Here is a 22,296-nt window from a genome sequence, read left to right on the forward strand (position 1 = left end):
TCAGAGGGAATAAGCACCTTACACCTCCTTTGGAAGAGATGTATCTCCTCTCCTCCACCTGACTTACATATTATTTTCCACAAATCTTGAATATTCTCAAATTTATTTGTGTATGTTATCTGTAACTATTCAGAATGTTAATTTATAATAGTTTAATGTTGCAGCACATAATAGTTAAAAACAGCACAAGTAAAATCTGGTAACTTTTGCTATTTCATAATAGACACTGATGAATGTTCCATTGGTAACCCCTGTGGAAATGGCACTTGCACTAATGTGATTGGTGGATTTGAATGCAGCTGTGATGAAGGATTTGAACCAGGTCCAATGATGACTTGTGAAGGTAACTTCTATTGATCATTATACAATTTGAAAGCTATCATTTGTAAATTCCTGCTTTTGCAATATTTGTCGTGGTAGCACATTGATCTCCATTAAAGTGGCAGATGCTGAAATAAAGAGGTAGAATGCAAGAGGAAACTGATTTTTGCCAGTGTTCGAATTCAGAATTTGTTTCTAAAAGACATTCCCGGAACCTGTGGAAATTACCTTTTTACCCGTCAATTGCACAGACATTTTGGTGGTTTGATTTTTTAAATTTTCCTCACTCTTACGCAGTGAATCACAGTATGTTAGATATGTTTAATGGTTTGCTATCTTACTCTTTCTCGGACTGAAGGCTGAGTTATAAAGAAGCCCTTGAAAACTAATTACCCACACTACTTTAGCACTTCCGTTTCCCTTTCACCGTTGGATTTCTGGACCAATGAGAAACGTATGTAGCTGCAGTATATTCAACGTCAGGCTTCCAATATAATAAGGAAGTTAAATTATATTTTCCTACATTGCAGGTACTTTTGAAATTACTGCCATTAATATAGCTCGTATTTGAATTGTGTAATTTTACTGGTTGATGTTTTAACTTTTACACTCCCATTTTGTAAGAGTGAAAATCAAGGCCATTCCTTAATGAGTTTCCAATTCTAACATACAAAGTAGACATGATCAAATATCAAAAAATTCTGCTGGGCCAAAAAAGGTCAGAGATACAGCACAGAATAGGCCCTTCCGGTCCAACAAGTCACCTATTTAACATTAGCCTAATCATAGGACAATTTATATTGATCAATTAACCTATTAACTAGAACATCTTTGGACTGTGGGAAGAAACTGGAGCAGCCAAAGGAAGCCCACCCGGTCACGGGAAGAACATACAAAGTTCTTACAGGTGGCACCAGAATTGAACTCTGAACTCTGACGCCCCAAAATATAATAGAATTGTACTAATCACTATACCACCCATACCACCTGGTGCCCAGTGTCTCCTAATGCTTCCCTGGGAACAGCCTGCAGAGCAAGGAGTCCTATGTTAATCAGCTGCTCAGGAAGAATCTGGTCAAAGACCACTACACCCCTATTCAGACTCTTTGCAACTCACAGTACACACGGAAGTGGAGCATCATCTTATCCTTACCACAGCTACCTTGAGGTCAGTGTGAAGTGGTTTTCAGACTCCAGCTACACATGGAGGATCTGACTATGAGGGTTCTTCTTCTCAAGCAAGTTTGGTGATTGTTTGAGAATTCTAATGATGAGGCATTCTGCAAAAGGGTTTTGACAGCCTTATCAAGGAACATTCCCACAGGATCCACTGTCTCCTTTTCCTCAGGCCTCCGTGATATTAAGTGCAAACCACTACCTCAATGACTACGATTGACTCAGGTCTGAGTTTAGATGCAAGCTCTTTCACCACGTTACCTATGTTGATCCCCATGCCTTTCTATGCTAAAGCCACTTACCTGCATTAATTCCTGATGTCTCCATGCCTTGCTCATTCAGGTACCTGTCAAGATGGCTCTTGTTACTGTTTCTGCCTCCACTTTCTCTAGCAAGTCATTCCAAGTACCAACTACTGTTTGTGTGAAAAAATTGTCTGTCAGATCCCCTTTAAATCCCCTTCCTTTCACCTTAAACCTATGCTCTGTAGTTTTAGACACCATGACCATGGGAAATAGATACTAGCTATCTAGCTGATCTATTCCTGTCTTAACTAAATATACTTCTATCATGTCACCTCAGCTTCCTTCCCCAGGGAAAACTAACCAAGCTTACCTAATCTCCCCTGAAAGCTAAAGTCCTTCATTCCGCAGAGTCAGTAGATGGCCAAGGTTATTCAGACTGCTTATAGGTGCTGATCCAACTGTGGACCACTTGTGACTCCAAGCAGAAGACAACAATGACATTCATGTATAAGAGATACTTTGCTTTGAGTGGCTCTACTGCTTGATACTGTCACCCCTCTCGCCCGCATTCTTTCAGATAGATTCGGCAAAAAGCTCAATACAGCACACAAATAAGAGAAGGGGAAATAGGAGGCAAAATTTTCCAATTAGAATGGTGGACATTTGGAGCTTGAATTTAAAATATGGCCAAAAAGATGCACAATGTTGCTCACCAGGAACTGTTTTGTTCATGAAACAGTTATTATAAATTAAGTGATGCCCTAATCATTGGGCTTTGGGCCCTACCAAGTATTTTCTTTAAGCATGTTTTTGTAAACTGTGTCTTCAATAGATAATCAGGAATCAATGGTAAGATCCATGAAAGAGGGAGTGGGTGTACAAGGATTTGGAAATTATCTTCCCTGAAGGACAGTAAGTAGACATTAGGGTTACCCAAATGAGTTCCAGCCTCATTATAAATTTCAGTTGTTCTGGTAGTGCCTGTAGACAGTAGCTCATAAGAAAATCATACAGTAATTTTACCAACAGCAGCCTGGATTGGAGTGTTATACAAGGAATTTGTCATTCATTGAGCAATAATGAATCACAACTGGAAATAGCTGGTTGAATTTTAGAGGGGCATGACCCAATGAGAGAAAAGTCAATTTTACAATGTATTTCATTGAAGAAAATGCAGCAATGGGATCCAATTTGTTGGTTCCTCACTACAAAATTTAACTCAGCAGGTTGAATCCTTCATCTCTGACGTTTGCCTTTAGTCATTTTCACCTTGAAAATGAACTTGATACACCTTGCTCTTGATCTGGTGCAGTGCACTCCTAACCCGGCTTTAGCACAAAATGGGGAGGAGATCCCTAGGCATTGGGAGCTCTATATAGCAGCTATGTTCCTAACCAGGTGAAAGCTTTTGTTTTCCATAAGTAAAGTACAATTGAGGACATTGTCTGTTCCCTAAATCTACAGACTTCCCAACTTGAGCTGGAAGCATCGATTCACGTTTATTACTCCAGATCTCAGGAGAAGTTTCCACCTTCTAAACAGCTATTCACCTTCTGTTTCTAGGCTGTCTACCTTCTCCCTATTCCATATCAATTAAACCACGATATTGACAGACTGATGCCATGTTCTTGACGTATTTGGTACTTAGGTCATATGATTGTGGTTAATCTGCATATAACTTTTCTTCTGTTAGCCCATTTCCACCTGAATCACATGTACTCAGCCATATTAAAGTCCCTTGTCCATTCCCAGTCGATATGAGAAGCCCTCGTTCTTTAGGATTTTCTTTTATCGGTCACCTTGCTCGTTCTCAGATTGAGTGTGAACAGCGGGTGATAATGATCACTTTGGGTCCAGTGCAGGAGTAGTCAAAAGAAAGGGTAATACTTAACACGTACAAACACGCTGGATGAACTCAGCAGGTTGGGCAGCATCCGTTGTAATGAGCAGTCAATGTTTTGGGCCGAGAACCTTCATCAGGGCAGGGTAATACTTAAGTGGCACCCTAACTTCTAACATTTTTACTTTTCAGATATAAATGAATGTGCCTTGAACCCCCTGCTCTGTGCATTCCGCTGTGTCAACACCTTTGGTTCTTTTGAATGTACGTGCCCCGCTGGTTACGCTTTAAGAGAAGACGGGAAGATGTGCAGAGGTGAGCTCAATTGATCGCAAACCGTGCCAGTTCTAGCCTTTTGCAAATTGAAAAACATCTGAGACTTTTGCAGGAGTGACCACCAGAACATGTGTCTGAATCCTGCATCACCAACTACAGCTTTGGCTGTTAGTGCATGGGTTGTCACATAATATACACAAATTAATAAACTTTTTGACAGAAAAGTACTGTTACTGCTGAGATAATGGATTACCAAAGAAAAAGGTGAATCCATATATCAGATTTGTCATTGTGTTAAATGGATTTGGCAGTAGAGCTGCCAAAGTGAATATGGGAACAGTTGAAGGACGTAATTGAATATACAAGCACACCAAAAAAAGCATTGAGTTGGATGCTAGGAAAAGTAGATGGCTGACATATTGTAAAAAAAAACTGACGTATTGTAAAAAAAGAGCTGACTTATTGATCCAATAGCACTTTCTTATGTGCAAAATGTCCATGCTTTTGCTTGTTTCTGCACTGGCCTTTTATCTGTTTTGTAGTTACATGGGATTTAAATGTAATCCTGTCATTTGGTTAGAAGTGTTCCATATCACTCTTGCACCTCCAATATGTCACACTGTCCATACATCCTTGAATATTGCAGGAATTTCTAACTTCTAATTTTCTGAACGTAGCCACAAAAATGCTACTAAAGCAGCTCTAAAAACTGCTCTCAATCTACAGCAAGTATCCATTGTGAATATTCTTGAGTATTATTTTAACAGTTATTGTTTTAATATGCTGTCTTGATTTTTCTGCTTTTAAATTTGAAGGTAACATGCTTGTTGCAATTTCAGTCAAGACGTGTAATCCTGATAGGAATATACAGATCCTGTCTTTATTTTGGCTCTTTATGTAAATTGGCTTTCTGCTTTGTGTTTCGTCACAGACCTTGATGAATGTGCTCAGGAACTCCATGACTGTGAATCTAGAGGCATGCTGTGTAAAAACCTGATTGGCACCTTCATGTGTATCTGCCCACCAGGAATGGTCCGCAGGCCCGATGAAGATGGTTGCATGGGTAAAATGCTTTGTGACTACCTATAAAAGAGTTAAAATGGGATTGAATTATGTCACCTTGTGTAGTCTCGTGAACACCGATTCTCAGGAGTCTTCACCACAACAGGAAATGAATAGCCCACCATGGCTTACAGCACAGTTAGAGAGAGACTATTTAGCCATGGTAAATGCCCAAAAAATAATGAGAATTCTCAGAGTCCTCAGACCAAGTAAGGAGCAATAGGAGAAAATCTTATGTGACATTGCAGGATTGTCACTTTTTGAAGTTAGATGAAAATTGCTATTCCTGGGTATCGGATCATGAATGGTGTAACTCACTCACTTCAAACAGGTGTGCCAAATCTGCATGCCTGGATTTACTTGATTGTAACTTCCTCTGCCTTGAGGGAACTAAAGTAAAGCAATTCATTTACACAACTAATCTTGCCTTTTTTCACCATGCTCTGATCATAACCAGCTGTCTTCAGTCCTAGCTAGTACAATTGAATCTCAAAGAGAAACTTTGTGCCATATATGCACCATCTCATTTGCAACCAAATACTTTTGTCCTCCATTACTCTCCCGTCACTTTGATAAATTCTCTTTCCTCCCTCGACCATAAGTGCCCCTGGGGAATGCTGCTGTATTCAGTTAGGAGACATGAACATTTAGTCACAGCTACCTCTGGACTGCTGGCCGTGAAGCAGTGTGAGACTGATGCTTGGATTACATTGGTCTGAGGAAAGGAAAGGCTTATACATCGCCTTGAGCAACAGATACGTATGTGAATGTGATTTTAGTTGTTGTCGCTCCTCTTAAATTTCTGGTTTCACAAGCTGTGGAAACTCGCCGACATGAGGTAAAATAGACAAATGTGGAAATTGTTTAACATCTGGATGCCTACTTTGCACACCCCACCCCACTACCATCATACTGTAGTAATCTACAGCATTGTAGGCAAAAATCAACTTTGAATGCATTGATGCAAAGGCTCCTGCGCAGACAGGTAAAGTTCGAATCATGGGTCACTGTGAAGGGAAGTCTAATGGGGAAGTGGAATTTTTTTGCATTAGAAGATTAGAGTCCAGGGTAAGATTAGAACTATGATGTTAATAGAAGAGTCTTTGCATAAATTGTGCATTTTCTGTCATTTTAACTTAATTTTATTGAAGATACATAAACATTTGCTCTCTATAATGCAAAAACTAAATCAAGATAACTGTTAGTAGTTTTTACAGATGAGATCACGTTGTACCTCAGTTATTGTTTTGGCAAAGTCATATTTCCTTAGGTATAATCACAACTTTTTTAAAAATTTTCTTCCCATTTTCAGCCTCTGTCTTTAATATAGAGTCATAGAGATACATAGCTTGGAAACAGGCCTGTCATTCCAATCATCCATGCTGACCAAGCTGCCTTCCTAACCCAGTCCGTTTTGCCTGTATTTGGCCCATATGCCTCTAAAACTTTCCTATCCATAAACCTGCCAAATGACTTCGAAACGTTGTTATTGTATGTTCCTTTACCACTTTTTCTGGCAGCTCATACCATCCACTTACCACCCAAAATAAATTGCCCTTAGGTACCCTTTTTATTCTTTCTACTCTTGCCTTAAACCTATCTCCTCTGGTTTTAGAGTTCCTACCCAGATAACAAAACTATGTTCATCCAGCTTATCTATTCCCCGCCCCCCCACTTATGATTTTATAATCCTGTATAAGGTTTAGTTTAGGTAGATGAGGCTTATCAGCTGTGGTTGGCAGCTCATCTCGGAGAAGGAAAAATTTGATCTCAACCACTGCTGAGTTGCAGCCATACCTATTCATTTGAAGGCTCCGGGTGTAAGCCCTGGGAAAAATTCCGGAGCTGGAGTCCCTAAGGCAGTCCAATGTTGTGTTCAAAGCTGACTGGCAATTCCTCCAAAGCCACTGGTGCCAAACTGTTCTCGGTCTCTGCCATCCCTTTGGATTCATCAGCTGCATAGAAAGGGGGAGCCTGCTTTGCTCTCCATATCACACTGTCCCGGATTGTGTATCAGCTTGCGTATCACGTAGACAGCAAGGACACAATATCTATTATCAAACCCAACCACCAGAGAGCATCAAGTAAGGTCATTTCTCAGCCTCCTTCACTCCAGTGAAAACAGTTCAAATTAATCCAGTCTCTCCTTGCACCTCAGACCCTTTCGGCGCCCTTTTTACTTAAACACGTCCTTCCTTTATGTGACCAGAACTGCCCATAATATTCCAGGTATGATCTCACTAATGTCTTACACATCTGTAAAATGTAGTCCCAACTCTTATACACAATGTGTCATCTGATGAAGGAAAGCCTGCCATATGGCTTCATCACCATTTTGTCTACCTGTGTTGCGACATTCAGGGAACAACGTACCACCCTCTGACCTATGTGGCTCTAGACAGAGAACCCCTCCTCTTTCATAATATCAATGTGTTTCAGGACAATGTTTTGTACCCTGAATTCCCTAGCTTATCTATTGTATTATTCCGGAATTTTTCCGTTCCGTCTTGCCACTGATCAGTTCACCTCACAAACAAGCAGAACTGGTCTTTTTTTTTAATCTATTTCAAAAGCCACCTATTGTAATTGTATAAAAAGATAAATTCTGCTAGCTAATTCCTCCTAGTTTTATCAGTGATTTCCTAGACAAAACTCAGAAGATTTTTTTAAAAGTATTTTTAAACTAAAAATTTTGGTGACTAAATATATATTTTTTGCTATATTTTAATAAAATATTCACTTCACGTACTGCCTTTACAACTGACAAAGCTAAGAGCAGACAGGAATTCCTTAGGAATGTGTTAGTATAGTTTTGTTATTCCCAGTATGATTCCTGCTCTTTTGTACTAAAGAAGCTTCACCTCAAAACTTAATCGGAAGATCCGAAGTAACTCAGAGCGATCTTGTCGAGAGAGGAAAGAATCAAAGTAGTTTTGTTAAGGTTTGTTGAGCTTTCTTTAATACTTGATTTGCCTTGAATCTCGCTTCATTCTAGATGACAATGAGTGCAGGAGCAAACCAGGCATCTGTGAAAATGGACGCTGTGTAAATATTGTTGGTAGTTACAAATGTGACTGTAGTGAAGGATTCCAAGCAACACCATCGGGCACAGAGTGCATTGGTAAGTCCAATTTATATTTGTAACAGCAAGAAGGAGGCTATTTGACCTACCAGTCCATGATGGCTCCCAGGGCAGCAATCTCATCAGTCTCATTCTTCCTCACTTTATTTGCCTTTACCCCTGCAACTTATTCCATGTGACGTGTACCCAACAGTTCCCCTTTGATTCCTTTTTGAAATGAGGGATGATTTACAGTGACCAATGAACCTGCAGATATATCTCTGAGACGTAGGGAGAAACCCATGGAATTACAAAGATGACATGCAAACACCATTCAGAGAGCACCTGAGGTCAAAATCAAACCTGGATGCATAGCGCTGCAAGACAGCAATACTTGCTACTGTACCATGCCAGACTGAAAATAAAGATTATTAAACACAATTAGAACACATGACGCTGCCATGAACTGAGGTCTGCTTAATGGGCAGAAAACAGAATAGGCTGTAAGAGGTCACTTTTTAGATTGGGAGGCTATAAATGGTTGCCTGTTAATTTGAGTCCCAGCTGCTTGCAATCTTTGACAGTAATTTGGATGGAGGAACCAAATGCAGTGTATTCATGTCTGCTGGGTGGCAGTGTGGTATGTGAGCAGGATGCAGAGAGACTGCAAGGGGATATCGACAGTCTAGAATTCTCCTAAATCTTAGAGTATTTGTCAAGTTCACTTACTTTATCTTCGTTGGACTTCTCTGGTGAGGGAAAATAGGTTGCAAGGAAATAAGAGGAAGGGTGGAACTGATGGGGTTCTCTATGAGGAGCAGAGACTCCATGAGCTGAAAGGTCTTCTGTGTTGTAGGAAATATCCTTCACATACACTGTGTTCATGTTCCATATTATTCCTGTGATAGAGGGAGTATAACAAAGATCTACCAGAGTGATTCCTGGGGTGGTGGCTATGTCCAACGAGGAGATGGAAACATGACTTATGCCCCCTTGAGGTTTAAAGGAAATAGATATGCAATCTCATGGAAACATACAGGTATATATTTCTCACAGAGTGGATGCAAGGATGTGATTCACATATGCAAGAACGGGAGTCACATTATCAGAATTAAGTGTTGACCATCCAGGACGTAGATGAGAAATTTCTTCATCTGGAGGCTAGTGACTCATTTGAATTCTTCCCCTAAGAGTCTCTCAAGCTGGAGTTCCCAACTTTTACTTTGCCATTGAGCCTTACCATTAACCAAGGGGTCCGTGGACTCCAGGTTGGAACCCCTGCCCTGGAGTTTCAGTTGCTATAAGTTTTGAATGAATGGATTGAATGAACTGACTATTTATTTCTTACATCCTTCATATACATGAGTAAAAATCTTATCATTACATCTCCATCTAAATGTGCCATGTGCAATTTATAGTAGTTTGTAATAAATAGTATGTACAACAGGACAGTCAATATAGAAATTGATAAGTTTCAGCAAATAAGGGAATTAAGACATGGAAGTCATGCAGAAAATAATGCTGAGATCAAATGTTAGTCATAACCTCTTTGAAATGATAGATGAGATTCAGGAGGCCATAAGGCCTACTTTGCTCCTATTTCCTATGTTTCACATCAGATTTAAAGAGGAATGTTTTTTTCTGATAGTGATAGAATTTTCCAAGTAACATTTAGTGTGCAAGTAGCACGGACTGTTACAAGTAGAACCAAAGATACTGTGGAATTTGAGGACAATGGGGGCAAAAGGAAAGTGATACTTGAACTGCTGGTTTCATCAAGCTGGAGAAAAGCAATCTGTCTTCTCATTGTAGCCTCAGCATTACTTCATGCGGGGGAAACCTTACTTTAGACTGTTACGTATCCTGTCCAGTTTTGGGACAACCACGCAAGGAGAAGCCCAGGCAGAAGAGGATTCGCGGATTATCCCAGTAGCTAGCATATGTTCAATCTCCTTTCCTACTAGCTGGCTCTTTTCGGAATTCATGCGATAAGGTGTCTGTTTTATGGGCTGGGTTGAGGTAACTATCACATCATGTTGCGTCCCACTACACCTTCGGGGAACATCTGGGCATAAGTCTGCATGCCGGTTAATGAGCTGTATTATCTGCTCCCTCTGTTCAGGCTGAAAGTGTCTAACGTTATCCGCAAGGCTTGCCAATACCATAGAGTTCTCCAATCTGGTGGGGACTATACCTATCTTTTCAAACCACTCTGATCCCTCCGGGCCATTCCCCCCTACCGCACCGACCACCGCGGGGGTAGTGTCATGGTACCTTTTCATCATGTTCACGTGAACTAACTGGGTTGGCTTTCGCCGATCAGGGGTTCCAATCACGTAATTTAGCGAGTCTATTTTCTTACGCACTGTATATGGTCCTTGAAACCTCGCCTGAAGGGGATGGGTAACTACCGGAAATAGGACCAAAACCTTGTCGCCTACGTAAAACTGTTGTTCTCTCGCTCTTGGGTTATACCACTGGCTCATTTTTTCCTGGGATTCTTTAAGGTTTTCCTTTGCCAAGGCGCGTACTTTATGCAGCCTCTCCCGGAATTTCAGAACATAGTCGATCACACTGACTTGAACGGTCGGGCTAGACCACTTTTCTCTCAGGAGGGTTAGAGGGCCCCTGGGCCTGTGACCGAAAACGAGTTCAAACGGACTGAACCCCAGTGAGCACTGGACTGTATCCCTGACGGCAAATAACAGAAGGGGTAAAGCCTCATCCCAGTCTCGAACGTTCTCCTGACAATAAGTTTTAAGCATGGTCTTTAGTGTAGCGTGGAACCTTTCCAATGCCCCTTGGGATTCCAGGTGGTACGCGGAGGCTAGAATTTGTTTGACCCCTAGCTGGGTCATCATCTGCCGAAATGCGTTAGATGTGAAGGTACTCCCCTGATCCGATTGTATCTCCTTAGGCAGCCCCACTGTGGTAAAGAATTTGATGAGGGCCCTCACCACCACAGCGGTCCTAATATTACCCAGAGGCATGGTCATGATATACTGCCGCCCCCTCGCAGTTTTAGGTAGGGGTCCCACAAAGTCCACAATGATTCGGGAGAAAGGCTCCTCGCACGCGGGGATGGGTCGGAGGGGTGCCTTAGGGATAACTTGGTTCGGCTTACCCACCATTTGGCAGGTATGACACCTTTTACAATATTCAGTAATCTCTTTTCTCAGGTTTGGCCAATAGAACTCTCTTTGAACCCGATCCACTGTCTTCGTTATTCCCAGTTGCCCACCTAACGATCCCTTATGAGCTAAGTTCAGAATTTCGTCCCGATACGCTTTCGGGACTACTATCTGATGTACCACCGCCCAGTCCTCATCGACCGACACCTTGGGGGGCTTCCACTTCCTCATCAACACACCCTCCTTCAGGTAGTAACCTTCGGGCTCGGTTTCAACCTCGGTCTCCGAAAGAACCAACTCTCTCAAGGCTATCAGCTCCTCGTCACTTTCCTGTTCCCGTACAAACTCTCATCTGGCTAAGAGCAGGTCTACCTCCCCCTGTTTACTCTCTCCCCCTCCTTACTCTCTGGTTTACCTTCCTCGAACCCTCGCTGGTACAGAGTCGGTAAAAACGGCCAAATTAAAACCGGCCAGATTTAAACTGCTCTCTCTCTCAGCTGTCTTTTTTTGTCATGCTGCGAGTGACCGCGCAGGCGGGGTATATCTTCAGATCTGAGGAAGGGGCCTCAATCCTCGCAGGCTGGGTTGTCAGCTTCACGGCTACTCCTATTTACCCTCCCGCTAGGTCGTTCCCCAGAAGGACATCCACGCCTTCCCCCGGCAACTCCGGCAGGACCCCCAGCTCCACTGGTCCCGACACCAACTCACAATCTAGAAGGACCCTATGCAAGGGTACCACTTCGGTCCATTTTCCTATGCCTCTCAGGGCTACCTCTCCCGTCGGAGGTCCGAACTCTAGCACTTTACGGCTAATCAATGATAGCTCAGCTCCACCGTCTCTCCAGATCCGTACTGGAATTTGTGGGCCTTCCTCCTCCAGGGACACGGTTCCTTCGGAACTAAACGTCTCACGCCCCTCCTGTACTCCATCTACCGGGGGCCCTCTTGCTGATTTTCCGATTGACGCGATACATCCTATAGGGATAGCAGCTTTCCCTTTTTCTTACTCCTTCCTCGGAGCGGGGCACTTAGATGCAATATGTCCCACCTTTCCACCATTAAAACAGGTCAAACCAGGAAATCTCCAGGTTTCTGGCCTGGTATCCTCACTTTTCCGGCTAGCTCCCGGCTGAGTTTCTACCTTAGCCGGCGGGCTTTCTCTACCGTTCCGACGGTCTCTCAGGTAACTTTTTGTCGAGGAAAACTTTGTCTGGTGAGGTAGGGCACATTCATCTGCGAACCTAGCAAATTCTGCGACGGACCTAGTCGGCCTTTCGTTCAAATACATCTGGATCTCCTCCAGAACACAACTTTTTAATTCCTCAATCAAAAGTAACTCTCTGAGACGCCCATAATCCTCGTCCACCCTTTCTGCGGTGCACCAACGGTCCAAGAGCACCCCCTTCTCATGGGCTAGCTTGGTATATGTTTGATTCCACCCTTTCCTTAAATTTCTAAACTTTTGTCTATAGGCCTCAGGTACCAATTCGTAAGTCCGGAGAATGGCTTCCTTTACTTCAGCATAATTCTCCGCGTCTCCCTCCCCCAGGGACAACACCGCATATGCTCGGTGGGCCTTCCCCTTTAACACACTTTGTAACAATGCCACCCACTGCTCTTTTGGCCACTTCTGATTTACTGCCACCTTTTCAAAAAGCAAGAAATAACTATCGACATCTGCCTCCTCGAACGGGGGCACCAATCTCAACTCCCTACTAACATTAAACCACTCTGCTCGGTCTAACTCTTGATCTCTTCGCTCGTTCCTCATCTTCTCAATTTCCCAGTCTTGTTGCCTCTGTTTCTCTTTCTTGGCCCATTCTTTTTCTTTCTCGACTGCTTCTAGCTCCTTTAGCTGAATTTCATGTCGTCTTTGCCTCTCAGCCGCTTCCAGCTCTTTTAACTTAATTTCATGTTCCAACCTTAATTTCTCCACCTCTAACTGAACCGTCCCACTTGATGGTAGCTTTTCAGGGATATCTTCCAATACCTCAGCTTCAAACACATTCTTCCCAATGTAATACTGAGTTATGGTCCTTCGCACCTCCCGCTTTTTCATGGACGAACTCACTTCTGCGAGGTTCAACCCCTTTGCTAAATTTAACAAGTCTGATTTGGTGGCCGCCTCTAGCGCCCCCACAGTGGGGTTTTTCATAAATTCACCCACGTCCATCTTTGCTAGTTTCCCGTCTGGCTACCCGTGTAACCAGATTCAAGTTTTGGACTACAAGCCCGATTCACTGGCCTCCCAATTTGGTGTCAAATCCCGGATGAGCCCCCAAGTTGTGACATATCCCGTAACTGGATAACTTACCAGCAAAGACAGAAAGGTCCGTTGGAGTCTGATGGCACTATTTTTGAATGTTTTTATTCATAAAGGGGAGCACAAAAGTAAGGTTAATACAAACATTCAGAACATATACATCGGCAAAACTCAATCTGAAGCATGGGTATAGCAATAATCATCATTAAGAAATAACCTCGACTGTTGTCTAGGGGAATATATATTGTCCGTTGCAAGTATAAAAGTCACTCAGAAGTCTGCAGGCTTCAGTCTTTTTGAGGAATCGCTGGGTTTCACGTGTTTTAGAGAGATTGAGGAGTAACAGAAAAACTTGCCTGGGTCTTTGATGAAGCAACTCCGTTGAATCAGGGGAGCGTTGTTTTCCTGTTATTAGTTCGAAGTCCTTCTCGGTATATTCAGCCACCCGCTCCCCAGGCAAAGGAGTTACAGAGCGCACTTGGCTTTTGACTGGCTTCCAGCTATCATGGGAGCGTTGAGCGATCGAGTCCTGCTGCGTCGCTGGGGTACCGCCTTCTGCAGTCCCCTTTTATCTTGACTTGCAGAGTTGTATATGTCCATCAAAGTAGGGTGTTGCAATCCCCACCCCCACATTGCCCGAGGGTGTCCATATCCGTGATAGCTGTCACGTAGCAGGGTCATGCCCTCAGCACAGGTGTCTCTAAGAGCAATGGCCAAAACCGTTACATTGTCTCTCATTTTCCTAGGTCCGAGACCCGAATTAATAGTGCTCTTGCGATTCTCCGGAAGGAGGGGGCTGCTCCCGCCCCTTCGGCCCCTCAGAGCTGTGGTACATTCATAACAAGACTATTGCCCACAATATGATTAATGGTCCAAGTAGGAAGAGGAATAGTTCAAATTAATGGTAGCATCTTAAGATCTTATGGATTCTCAAAAGTCATGGAATCAAAACTCAGATTAAGGTAGAAACATAAAAATAACAATAAATAAAAAGTTGCAGAATAAAGATATAATGTTACAAATGAAATGACTTAATTATTTGTGGTGTCCTGATAGAGGTTAAAAACAAGCATGAAGAAATGAGAGCGAGGCCAATATGAATGATAAATGTGGCAACATTTTCCTTTTTTTTAAGCACAAAATAAGGAAACAACTAAAAGAGTGGGGAAAACTGAATCTGAAGACAGTGCAAGGCCAGTGTACAAGTATAGAGGTAGAACAGAAACTTCAGAAGACGCTTTATGTGGGAAGAATGTTCCAATGCATTTCGTTAGAAGGACTGACTATTAACATTAAGCACCAATACTATTTTAGGATGTTATCAATATCTGGCCAAAGACGTATATTTTAAGGAAGGTCACAGAGCAGACAGAGAGATGAAGGTGATTTTTTTAAAAAATGTGAGCAAGGGACCAAAATGAGTAAATCAGTAATAATGAGGCAAGTACATGACCACAAGAAACGATGGAGGACTATGGACAAAGTTCAGCAGATCAGAGGATCGAGCCTCCCCTCCACGGACTCGGTCTGTCTTGCTGCCTCAGTTAAAGCACAGCATAATCGCAGACCCCTTCCACCCAGACATTCTCCCTTTTCCCCTGTCCCATCAGGCAGAAGGTTTGAAAGCCCAAAAGCATATACCACCTGGCTCCATCTTATCATACAGGAGGTTCGTTCAAGGGTCTGATAACAGGGAGATAAGAGCTGTATCCTACTGTTATCAGACCTTTGAATGAACTTCCTGTATGATAAGGTGGGCACTTGGCCCCACGATCTACCTTATTATGATCTTGCACTTTATCGTTTATCTGCACTGCACCTTTTTAGTAGCTTTTACACTTTATTCTGCAGTTTTACCTTATTCTAGCTCAATGATCTGTGTAATGATTTGATCTGTATGAACGATATGCAAGACAAGCTTTTCGCTGTATCTTAAATACATGTGTCAATAATAAACCAGTAGCAATACCAATATCAAATAGAATCAGTTATAAAGAAGTGGAGCAGACCAACCATTCAAGCTGTTTCTACAACTGAAGTTAGTAATGTGATAATGCAGTGAGTGCCCAGTGAGAATGCAACACTATGTATGGAGCTTGGGTGAAGATGTCCTCGATGTGAACTGGAAGCAGACAGCTTTACAAATATAGTTACGTAACATTGATTGTTGCACAGTGTTCAGGAGTGGTTGAAATTGCCTGGGGGATGTTTCACCCACAAGGGAAGCATAGCTGAAGAAGAGTGAAAGAAAGTAATAATGACAAACGCAAGATGATTAAAATGGCCACATCAGTAATTTACAACATTCTTATAGAAACATTAGGGAAAATAGTCTGGTCAGATTTGTGGATATTAATGAAGTTGGAGATTAAGCATGAAGACAGAGGCAGGAAAGAAGGTCATTGAATTTGGAAATGATCTGTGAGCAGGAGGAAAAATCAATCACTTAAGGCTGAGTAATAGTTTACTTTGAAGTGCTTGGAAAAAGGGAGGTTGTTCCCATGAGATGGTGATAGGTGGCGCTGCAGCCCCACTGTAAAATGTGACAAAGAGAAGTAATAGTTGTGAGGCTGCTCCATGTGAATCTGATCTGTGAGCGGCAAGAGAATGGAGGACTGAGCACGCGATGTGGTGAAGCCAGAATCAAGTGAATAAAGTTGCTGAGGGAGATATGAAATAGATCATTTGTCATAAGAAGGGAGAGGAAAGGAAGATGAGTGGTGATTAAAAGACTTTTTTTTAAAATTAGATAGATTTATTAGGCTTGAATCTCGAAGAAAAGCCAAAATACACAGGAAACAGAAGAGATTGCAGCTGCTGGAATCTGGAGGAAATTGGTGGGTCAGGCAGCATCTGTGGAAGAAAATAGACAGTATTTTTAGTCAAAGTCTTCATCTGGTCCAAAATATACAAACAATTGGATATAAAGGAAATACAAGTTACATTGTCATTGCAGAGATTGGATGGAAAATTTAAAATGGAATCGAATTATATTTGTTGAAATGAACGAAATTATCAGGTGACTGGCCTGCTCTGCAATATTTATATTCCTTTTAGATTTTGCAATTGTAATAAATTACCTTCCCAGGAACTTATCCATGCTAAAATGGATAAATTTCTTCATTTCATATGTCTGGAACTTGAAACCAAAGGCAAGCAGCACAAAATGCACTCTACCTCTCTCTTTAGTTCAGAGCATCTTGCTGTCACAATACTCTGTGCATGGGAAGCCTGCTGTCCCACACTGAGGTTAATAAAAGTGTGCAATTTAATCTGCTGCAAGTAAGTAATACCTGCTATCTAATTTTACTATTTTTCCTCTACCATCTTTTATCTCTGTGCCCATTCCCTAATCTATTTCCTTCCCATGAACCAGAGATCATTCCTAAGTGACAATCTCCCTTCCTCATGCGTTCTCAGACTTCCTTCCCCAGTGGAAAATACCAACCAAAGAATTATAATTTATACCTAATATTGTTACATACGTTAAGTATTGTAAATGAATTAATCAGTATTAATGACAAGAAATCCTGTAAAGTTTGCATGTGGAGGAGCAGTAGTACAATGCTCCAGATTAGCGTCGAGAGTAGCATATTAATCTAGCTGGACTAATTTCCCAATTTTCATGTTTGATTGCAACTCTCTAAAATATGCATCTGACTGTTCAGATCTTTATGTACAGAAAGTTGAACTTCGCATTTCAAAAAAGCTCCTCCATTTTTAGAAGACTTTGTATTACTAGTTATTCTTAAGACTGATATGTAGAAGCCAATTTATAAACCAAGAAGTTAACCCCTTAGTGCCAATGGGGTGCTGTAATAGTTTGAATTTTCTTTTGATCAGCTGCTATCTTTGTGAGAAACAAATCTCAATTACCTTTCTTGTAAGTTATCCATGCTAAAAATAGATAAATTCCTTCATTTCCTATCTCTGGAAATTAAAACCAAAGTCAAGCAGTACAAAGTGCACTTGACCATTCTCTTTAGTTCAGAGCACCTTACCATCATAATACAACGTGTAAGGGAATCTAGTTCTACACAGAAATCCATGCCAATAAAAATGCACAAGAACTGACTGCTCAGACGTTTGTGTACTGAAAGTCACTTTATTGCATTAAATCTCAAGGATTGTAACTGGAGGCTTCTGCCCCTTCGATGGCTCTTATTGCCTCTTGCAGCATGCATCCTTCTTGCAAGAATTGGATTCACTTTGTTTCACTGCTGGATTTCCTCTTTGGCAAGAATCCAAGAGAGCAGTTGAAATGAAATGCCTGGGATGGGGCTCTCTGGTCAACAGAAAGCAGCACTGTCCTATGGCTTTCACCAGTAGTGCTGTACAAAAGAATGTGCATTCAGATAGACTTCAGCAAGTTTCGATGAATATCCTGAGGATATTTTAAGGGACACATAAATTTATGTTATTAGGCCTTTTCTGGGAGTTCGGCACCATCTCCAGTTGTGTGTCTCATATAGCTGGAAAAGACTGGTGACTAGAACATTATGCTCCCAGCAACTAACAATGAATCTGCAATCTTACTTAAGCAAGTTGGTGCTACTGGGGCTGGATTAGTAATGGATAATTCTCAACATTGGCACCCCACAAGTCTGCATCCTCAACCCCCTCTTCCATCCCCAACCCCACTTGACTCCCTGTACCCTCAAGCCAGAGTGGTCAGATGGACATATAGGAGGAAGATTGAAAATATGACTGAGTGCTGGCATAACAACAAACATACTCAATGTCAGCAGGACCAAGGAGCTGATTATTGACCTCACGAGAAGGAAACCATGAGCCAGTCCTCATTGGAGGATCAGAGTTGGAGAGGGTCAGCAAATTTAAATTCCTTGGTGTTATTATTTCAAGAGGACCTGTCATGGGCCCAGCACACAAGTGCAATTATGAAGAAAGCACGGCAGTGCCTCTACTTCCTTAGGAATTAGTAAAAATTCTGCATGACACCAAAAACTTTCACAAACTTTTACAGATGTGTAGTGGAGAGTGTATTGACTGGCTGCATCACAGCCTGGTAGGAAAACACCAATGCCCTTGAATGGAAAATCCTTCAAAAGTAGTGAATACAGCCCAGTTTATCACAGGTAAAGCCCTCCCAACCACTGAGCGCATCTACATGAAATGCTGTTGCAGAAAAGTAGCATCCATCATTAGGGAACCCCAAAACCCAAGAAATGCTCTCTTTTTGCTGTTGGGATCAGAAAGAGATACAGGAGCCTCAGAACACAAGTCACCAGGGGTTCAAGAATAGTTACTACAACTCAACCTTCAGGGTCTAGGACCAAAGCGGACAACTTCACTTGCCCCATCATTGAAATGTTCCTACAACCTATGGAGTCATTTTCAAGGACCTTTCATCTCACGTTCCTGATAGTTATTACTTATTTATTATTAGTAGTATATCCTTTTTGAATTTGCACAGTTTGTTGTCTTTTGCACACCAGTTGGTGCAGCCTTTCATTGATTCTATTATAGTTATTATACTTTATAGACTTATTGAGCATGCCCACAAGAAAATGAATTTCAACATTGTATATGGTGACAGATATTTACTTTAATAATAAACTTACTTTGAACAGGTATATGGAGGAATTTAAGGTGGGAAGTTATATGGGAGGCAGGGTTTGAGGGTCAGCACAACATTGTGGGGCAAAGGCCCTGTAATATGCTGTACTATTCTATGTTCTATGTAACTTTGAAATTTGAACTTCAAAGTTTGAAATTAGTTCCATCTATAAGATTGTAAATAATGCCACTAGTGTGTATCATATCTCAAATAATGATGAGTTAGAGCACAGGAAGTAGACAAAGAGTCTAGTAACAGGGCACCATGACAACAACCTTTCTCTCACTGTCAGCAAAATAGAAGAGTTGGACGTTGACTTCAGGAAGAGGCTGGTGCATATGCTGGTGGTTACATCAACGATGAAGATGAGAAGCTTCAAGTTCGTAGGAGTAAATAGCACCAGTACACTGTCCTGGTCTAGCCAAGTAGACATTATAGACAAAAAGCATGCCAATGCCTCTTCTTCCTTAGGAGGCTAAAGAAATTTGGCATGTACCCTTTGACCTATATCAATTGTTATTGATGCACCATAGAAAGCTTCCTATCTGTATGCATCGGGGCTTGCTATGGCAGCTGCTCTGCCCATACCATGAGGAACTGCAGAGAGCTGTGGTCACGGCTTAGCACATCATGGAAACCAGCCTCCCTTCCACTGGCTATCTACACTTCTTTCTGCCTTGGTAAAACAGCCAGCAAAGATCGCAACCACCCCAAACATTCTCTCTTCTCCCCTTCCTAGCAGGCAACTGATACAAAAGCCTGAAAGTACATTGCACCAGGCTTAAAGACAGCTTTTATCAAGCTGTTATAATAATATTGAATGTTTTCTTTGTACGGAAAGGTGGACTCTTGACCATGTAGTTGAGACTTTGCAGCTTACTATGTATCTGCACTGCACTTTTCTCTGTGCTGTAACACTTTATTCTGCATTTTGTTGTTGTTTTACCTTGCACTGCCTCAATGCACTGTTGTGATGAGTTGATCTGTGTGAACAGGCTGTGAGGAGAAATTTTTCCCTGTACCTTGGTACTTGTGATAACAATAAACTAAATTACCAAAATGCTGTTTCTCAGTAGAGAAAAGGCAAGTCTCTCATTCCCCACTGTGAAGCTTATTCATTTAAAATAGACAGTAACTAAAGTATATGAGAATACTTGCTTTGTTCACTGTACTGCTTAGAATAAACAATCCAAATACCTCGAAGTTCAAAGTTCGAAAGTAAATTTTATTATCAAAGTGCATACTTATCACTATTTACAACTCTGAAATTCATTTTCTTATAAGCCTACAATGTTAATGTTTCTTTTTGATAAACATTTTCAAATTTTTAATCCCAATTTTCCTGCCACAGACAATCGCCAAGCCTTCTGCTTTGCAGAGGTGCTTCAAACCATGTGTCAGATGTCTTCCAGCAGTCGCAATTTGGTCACTAAGTCTGAATGTTGTTGTGATGGTGGTCGTGGCTGGGGTAACCAGTGTGAACTTTGCCCACTGCCTGGAACTGGCCAGTACAAAAAGTTGTGTCCACATGGTCCAGGCTACACAACTGATGGAAAAGGTAAAGAAAATAGTTACCCTTATCATGTTATGCATAATATTACTCAGATTGCATCTTTTGATAAAAAGAATTTAGTTTCTAATTAGTTTGTGAGGACAGTAGTAAGGAATGGAAATTTCAATAAATAAGCAAATTACTTGTCACTTTTTTTACCATGCATGTTTTTATGGAGTGATAAGGAGTAACTTTAATAAAATGTTATCATAATCAAATTGAAAATAATCAAATTGAATAAAATTCTTAGATTGATTTATTTCTCTTTTGTTTATAAATATGTATGTAACATATACTTTTTATTACAGACATTGACGAGTGTAAAGTTTTGCCTAATCTTTGTCAGAATGGGCAGTGCATCAACACGATCGGTTCTTACCGCTGCCTCTGTAAGCGCGGTTACTCCACAGACCTCCTGGGTACAGCATGTAATGGTAAGTAGGTTGAACTCTCTTTTTAGTGTAATTGACAATATCTGAACATACCGTCATGTCAATTTTATAAAGTAAAAAAAAAAGTTACTGGGATGGAAGCATTCTTGCATGCATTTGACTGCTTTTGCAAGGAGAGCCTGGTGGGATGCTGTTGTAAATGTTGAAAATTATGTATAACAGATAGGGACTTTATCAATAGGGAATCTGAACACAAGAGCACGGAAGTCATAAAAGCTTAATAAATCTCTGGTCCTGCCATAGTATTATACGGAGTTTTTGGTGATGCATTTTTAGCAAAATTTGTGGAGAGATTGTATAAGGACCCCCCTCACAGCTGCAACATTCTGGGTTCAATCCTGACCTCAAGGAGTTTGCATGTTCTCCATCTGATCCTGCGAGTTTCCCCTCGGGTGTTCTACTTACCTCCCACTTCCCAAAGAGATTGGATTGTAGTCTCATTTGGAGAGTTGGGTGAGATAGTAAGGTAATGGCTCAAGCCTTGAATCCTAGTCAGCAGAAGCAAAAGAAATGAATGAGCGAACATCTGTTGATGGGAGAGCAGAAGCAGGAAGAAGTCCAAGACAATCCTTTGAAGTTTCAGTACAGCAATATATTAACATAAGCTTTGACAAGTTACTACAAGCGATCCTTCAGCAAGAGTACAGGATTCCAAATTTTAGGGGAAAAAAATATTTGAAGAAAATATCCAATTTCATCACAAGCACATGACTTTTTTCATTGCTACTAATGCTTTGAAGTCTGTGATAGCTTATGTAAATTAAATGAATCATAACAGGTGTTGAAATGGAAGTGAGTGGAAATCTCAACCTCTGTTCAATCGTATTGTATAAACAGAAAGAACTGCAAGCAAGAAACTGGCAACAGATTCATGGAGACATAAATATTTGTAGTATTTGTGGTTAACTCAAATATAGAAGGAATTGTCACAGAATTTATTGTTATTTTACATAAACAGATTTTGATGAATGTGCTCAGTCTCCAAAACCATGCAACTTTATCTGTAAGAACACAGAAGGAAGCTTCCACTGCTCGTGTCCGAGAGGCTACCTTCTACAGGAGGATGGAAAGACATGCAGAGGTTAGTTATTGACATCTTAAATGTAGTTTGTGTTCTCAGTGCTTGTTGAGTTTTGCAGTCTAATAACGCATTGTGTTATTATTCCACATTTGTTTAATCATACAGATAGTAAATCAAACTGAAAGTGGTATTTGCTAAATCAAAGGTTGTTGCCTTCAGACAACACTTGAGCTAAAAGAGAATAAAGTATATTATACTGTATGAGAGGGAAATACAGTCAGCAGAGAGGGAAGCAAGAAGATGGATGACTAGAAAGAG

General features: G+C 41.3%; 1 protein-coding gene across 1 annotated transcript in view; it reads left to right on the plus strand.

Annotated features, from left to right (window-relative positions):
• The window catches only part of LOC132394149 (fibrillin-2-like), a 309,064-nt gene that overhangs the window by 263,316 nt on the left and 23,452 nt on the right, over positions 1 to 22,296 (plus strand). Inside the window, exons 54-60 of the mRNA XM_059969944.1 lie at positions 224 to 343; positions 3,775 to 3,897; positions 4,790 to 4,921; positions 7,916 to 8,041; positions 20,305 to 20,511; positions 20,814 to 20,939; positions 21,916 to 22,038. Coding sequence (XP_059825927.1) covers positions 224 to 343; positions 3,775 to 3,897; positions 4,790 to 4,921; positions 7,916 to 8,041; positions 20,305 to 20,511; positions 20,814 to 20,939; positions 21,916 to 22,038 — 957 coding nt within the window. The remainder of the gene's footprint in view (positions 1 to 223; positions 344 to 3,774; positions 3,898 to 4,789; positions 4,922 to 7,915; positions 8,042 to 20,304; positions 20,512 to 20,813; positions 20,940 to 21,915; positions 22,039 to 22,296) is intronic.

Source organism: Hypanus sabinus, chromosome 5, assembly GCF_030144855.1.
Source record: "Hypanus sabinus isolate sHypSab1 chromosome 5, sHypSab1.hap1, whole genome shotgun sequence".
NCBI lineage: Eukaryota > Metazoa > Chordata > Chondrichthyes > Myliobatiformes > Dasyatidae > Hypanus > Hypanus sabinus.